This window comes from Gossypium arboreum, chromosome 9 (genome assembly GCF_025698485.1).
Source record: "Gossypium arboreum isolate Shixiya-1 chromosome 9, ASM2569848v2, whole genome shotgun sequence".
NCBI classification, from domain to species: Eukaryota; Viridiplantae; Streptophyta; class Magnoliopsida; order Malvales; family Malvaceae; genus Gossypium; species Gossypium arboreum.
Window position 1 is genome coordinate 72,764,747 of NC_069078.1, and position 4,768 is coordinate 72,769,514.

Genomic DNA, 4,768 nt, shown 5'->3' on the forward strand with positions numbered 1-4,768 from the left:
AGATTTTTGAGCAAATGCTTAGTCTTTCACAGGGAATTGTGGGGAATTTTTGATGGGTTAACTCTTATCTTTGATAATAATTTTACTGGAGTTATGATTTAAATAGAGAGTTTAAAGGTAATCAAAGCTATAGAGGAAACTTTTTCAACGACCTTGAACTCTGCCTTAATGAAACATAATCACCATTCGTTGGAGAACGTAGGACGTTGTACTATCCAACATATCCCGAGGGAGTTTGATAATGTTACTAATTATATTACCAAATCAACCTTTGATACAAGACAAAACTTAAAAGTTTTCAAAGAGAAGTCTCTCCTACTGATTTAGTTAGTGGCAACCTTGCTCAATAAAATCCTGATGTATTCTGATCTGATATAGTATGATTTCTCTATTTTACCAAAATAAAAAGAAGAAGAAGAAAAACTGAGTGAATTAAAATGTTGTCAACCCTATCTTTAAATATCACTATTTTAAATACCTTAACACTACAAAATAAACTATGAAATGAACACCTTAAGTAATGTACCCAAAAAAATAAAAATAATTATGACGAGAAAAACATAAATACGCAAATGGTCAAATCATAAAACAAATTGGCTTTTCAAAGTTGTTTTAGTGAAGGAGATCCGGATCTAGGCTACTCTCCCCCCCCCACCTGTTCTTCTTTTGTCCAAAATCTGTAAAGACAAACAAATACCCTTCTAAAAGGGATTTATAGTTTATAATAACAAAAAGGGCAAAAAATGAAAAAGAAAAGAAAGGGAGTGAGAATGCGAATACTGAAGTGCAAAATATATAAATAAACTATGAAAAACAAAGAAAAAAAATTTCAAGAATTTGGGTGCAGAAGCTGTTATCTCTTCTTCTTCTTCTTCTTCCACTTCATCAAGCTTTGTTGTTTTTGTTTTCTTATGGGTTTTTAGAGAGGAAGAAGCTTAACTCATTATATTGCTCAAAATAATTGTACTATAATTATAATAATATTAAGGAATAGCCATTATTGTCCTTTCTGAAGCAAAGTCCACTCTTTGCACTCTTTTACTTGCTTTTCTTCCCTATCATTTTCTTCTCTCTCTCTCTTTCTCCCTTGAAGTGAAGGCTTCTATTTTATCTTTGGGGGGATTTAGAGTTTCAGCACTTCAGCTTGGTGTTTAAAAAAAAAAAAGAAAGAAAAAAAGAAAGAAAGAGAAATTGGGTTCTCCATGGATTCATATGAAGCAACGAGGATAGTGTTTTCGAGGATCCAAAACTTAGACCCTGAAAATGCTTCGAAAATCATGGGTTATCTTCTTATTCAAGACCATGGAGAGAAGGAAATGATACGTTTAGCCTTTGGCCCTGAAGCTCACATCCACTCTTTAATCCTCAAAGCCAAATCCCATTTGGGACTTTCCATTTCAAACCCACCAACGCCTTCTACTCCCTCTTCTCCTTCTCCTTTCTCTTCAAGGCCGAGCCCTTTATCCATCCCTTCTTCCTCTTCAAGGCTTACCAAAGGCTTGGAGATTCCAAATCCTTCTTCTCCATCTACTACCACTTGGCCTCCTCTTAACCATTGTCCCATCAGTCCTAGCTCAACCTCCTCTCTTTCATATGCAAGTATTGTCAATGGAAGCAGTAACACTGCAAATGGCTCTGGATCTTTATCCTCAGTTCCTTCATGTGTAAACACTTGCAATGACAATGAACTCATCGATGACTACCAGTTCCAGGACCACCTTTCGTTTCTCAACGACGCCAAACCTGAGGATTTGTTCAGTCCTCGGCTTGACTTGGCAATGAGTACTACTCCAAGTGGCTACGCTGATTCCCTTTTACATAGGAGAAGTTTCTCAGTTCCTGGTCTGTGTTTTGGAGCTGAAGATGTCAACTCTGGGATTGGATGGAAGCCTTGTTTGTACTTTGCAAGAGGGTTTTGTAAGAATGGTACTAGCTGTAGGTTTCTTCATGGAGATTGTGCAGATGCTGCTGCTCTCGTTGGTTCTCCAAGTAAGCTTAATGAGTTGGAACAATACCAGGAGCTACTTAGATCGAAAGCTCTTCTGCAACAGCAGCATCAGCAAAAGCTAGCTTCAGCTTCTCAGCTTATGTCTGGGGCTTCTTTCCAATACAGCAAGTGTGTTAATCTACTTCTCCAACAACAAAATGACTCTCATAGGTAAAAAAAAAAAAATTGTTATCTCCTTCGGCATTGTTTAGGTGCAACTTTTTCGGTTTCATTTGCTCATGACATTGATTTTCGGTCCTTGGTGCAGATCAGCGATGGCTGCATTAATGATAGGAGATGAGCTTCATAAGTTTGGACGGTGCCGTGCTGAAAGAAATGATTTTTCAGCGATGGGATTAGGAGCTGCAATCAATCCAGGCTCTAGACAGATTTATTTGACATTCCCAGCTGACAGTACCTTTAAAGAAGAAGATGTTTCAAATTACTTCAGGCAAGTCACTGGTTTTACGTTTAGTTGTTATTTTTGGTATTCTGGGTTTAAAGATTGTAGTTTCCCTCTGGATTTTACAGCATCTATGGACCAGTACAAGATGTGAGGATTCCTTACCAGCAAAAGAGGATGTTTGGGTTTGTTACATTTGTGTATCCCGAGACAGTGAAGCTCATCTTAGCTAAAGGCAACCCACATTTCGTTTGCGATTCTCGTGTGCTCGTTAAGCCTTACAAGGAGAAGGGGAAAGTCCAAGAGAAGTAAAGTCTCTTTTATCTGATTTGCTCTTTCTTTGTTGCGTACTCTAGATGATCTTCAAATGATGTAATTTGTCTAATCCATTGAATTTATAGGAAGCAACAACAACAATCGGAGCGTGGAGAGTATTCAGCATGCTCGAGTCCGTCTGGGGTTGATTCGAGGGAGCCATTTGATCTCCATCTCGGTAAGTAGCCTTTTATTTTGTATGTCAAAATTTGCAATGTTGTTGGTGAGCTTCTGTTTTGACTTTGAACTTATTTTAGGATCGAGAATGTTTTACAATACTCAAGAGATGCTACTGAGAAGGAAATTAGAGGAGCAGGCTGATTTGCAGCAAGCCATTGAGCTTCAAGGAAGAAGACTAATGAATCTGCAGCTGCTGGACTTAAAGAACCATCACCATTCTCAGTTCCAACACGGTTTTTCCACTGCCTCACCAGTTCCTTCACCGACTGTATCCCGTACTCCGAACAATCAAGCACTTATTTTTCCCGTTGATGGCATCGATCAAGAATTCCCCCAAGGTTACTTTGGTTCGATCACCATATGAACAAAGTTACTTTGCTGTTCAATTTATCAATGCGGTTTACTGTTTTTTTTTTCCTGCAGAGAATGGTGGTTGCCCGATCTCAGCTGTTTCCGAGTTGGCTGCTGCTATCAATGATGATAAGCAGCTGGAGGATTATAAAAATGACAATGGTAATAGTAACACCAAGGGGAAGGCCAACACTGAAGAAAGTGATCTCCCTGAAAGGTATTAAATTTGACTGTTAATAACTTTGCTGCTTTGTGCTAGCTTTTGGTAATGGATGTTCATGCAAATTACTCTATGCTAGAATTACTAATGAATGAAGGCCTTTTTTTCTCACAGCTTGGATCACATTCTCCCTGATAACCTATTCGCTTCTCCGAAGAAATCAGCCAGTGATCACTTCACTGTCTTCTCTACCGCATCTGCAGAGGCCGTAGAGGCTGATGACAAAACCGGAACTCCTCCGACTACATCTTGTTCTAATGGTAACCCTTCACCGGCCAATGCCTCCGGCCTCAATATGGCTTCTCTTAAAACATATCTTCTTCAAATGCCCAGGTAGATATCATCATCATCATCATTACTTTCCATTGCCACAGCATCCAACAGAACATTCATTTCATTAAAGTGATTAAGTCTTTTGCTATAAAAAAAAGGTTTTCTTCTGGCCAAGGAACCATTGGCATGTAGTTAGCCAGCAATGGAGGAAAATTGACTTTGCCAGGGTAAGCAAACTATCAAGCATCTTGGAATTGTGGTTCAAATCCGATCCATTTCATAAAGCTTCAACTGTTTCCTTTTCTTTTATTTTTTTTTTTGTGGAATCAGTGGCAATTAAGCAAGCATATACAAGGAAGATTAAACCCGAAAAAAGCTGTATAGGCAAAACCATACCCACAACAAAGAAAAATGATCTGTAAGACAAGATCAGTGCAAGATCATCACCGCCATCATCATCATCATCATCAACAATACAATACTACTTACAATCAAATACATAATATATGTATAGGTAAAGGACAGAGGAACTGATTTATGCAAGTGGGGTCTTTGGCCTTTCCTTACCGTGACACACCCAAGTTGCTGGACCACACAACAGATAGTGTAGAAACAAACAAAGGCTGGTAGTAACTAGTAACTAGTAACTCTTTTTTTTTTTTTTTTTATCTCATATTGTAATTTTTTTTTCATTTCCTAATCTTTTCTTTTACCCTCCTTTTTTCAAAGTGAGGTGAAAAAAGAGAACTAAGAAAAAAAATCTGTATGAACTATGTCACTTTGTGTACAGAATTAGACCCCCCAAGAAGTTCTAAAAGTACTTTACCAGAAGGTTAACAACTATACTGATATAGATACCCAAATAGGAAAAAAAGGAGTGAAAGGGTAAAAGCTTGGAACTCTGGGTTCTTTTTTTTGAAGTTATTTGCTGGTGTTTCATATTATTATTACAGTATCTGTCAGCCATATTAGATCATGAATGAAACATGCAGAACAGGAAACAAAGGAAAAAAAAAAAAGGATGAGGTAAAGGAAAGGT

At 37.9% G+C, this 4,768-nt stretch overlaps 1 protein-coding gene across 2 annotated transcripts; it reads left to right on the forward strand.

The window, feature by feature from the left end:
• The first annotated feature begins 355 nt into the window (after positions 1-355).
• On the forward strand, positions 356-4,546 carry LOC108457257 (zinc finger CCCH domain-containing protein 53-like). 2 transcript variants are annotated; one of them, XR_008270860.1, is made up of 9 exons: positions 356-2,158; positions 2,256-2,438; positions 2,519-2,698; positions 2,792-2,883; positions 2,963-3,223; positions 3,309-3,453; positions 3,571-3,789; positions 3,868-3,956; positions 4,060-4,546. XR_008270860.1 is itself a non-coding variant. In XM_017756222.2 (9 exons), exons 1-8 carry the CDS (start codon positions 1,203-1,205, stop codon positions 3,919-3,921), a joined length of 2,070 nt encoding a protein of 689 aa, XP_017611711.1. In that variant the 5' UTR covers positions 356-1,202; the 3' UTR covers positions 3,922-3,956; positions 4,060-4,546. The 2 variants fall into 2 exon arrangements, 1 of the variants encoding a protein (XP_017611711.1); XM_017756222.2 differs by having other exon boundaries at positions 3,888-3,956.
• Positions 4,547-4,768: the final 222 nt, after the last annotated feature.

What these genes read in the sequence shown, in the direction of transcription:
- LOC108457257 (XM_017756222.2), top strand. Translation starts at nt 1,203, where the DNA reads ATGGATTCATATGAAGCAACGAGGATAGTGTTTTCGAGGATCCAAAAC. An exon ending in AAGGGGAAAGTCCAAGAGAA is followed by an intron (nt 2,699 to 2,791) that starts GTAAAGTCTCTT and finishes TTGAATTTATAG; the next exon opens with GAAGCAACAACAACAATCGG. An exon ending in GCCATTTGATCTCCATCTCG is followed by an intron (nt 2,884 to 2,962) that starts GTAAGTAGCCTT and finishes AACTTATTTTAG; the next exon opens with GATCGAGAATGTTTTACAAT.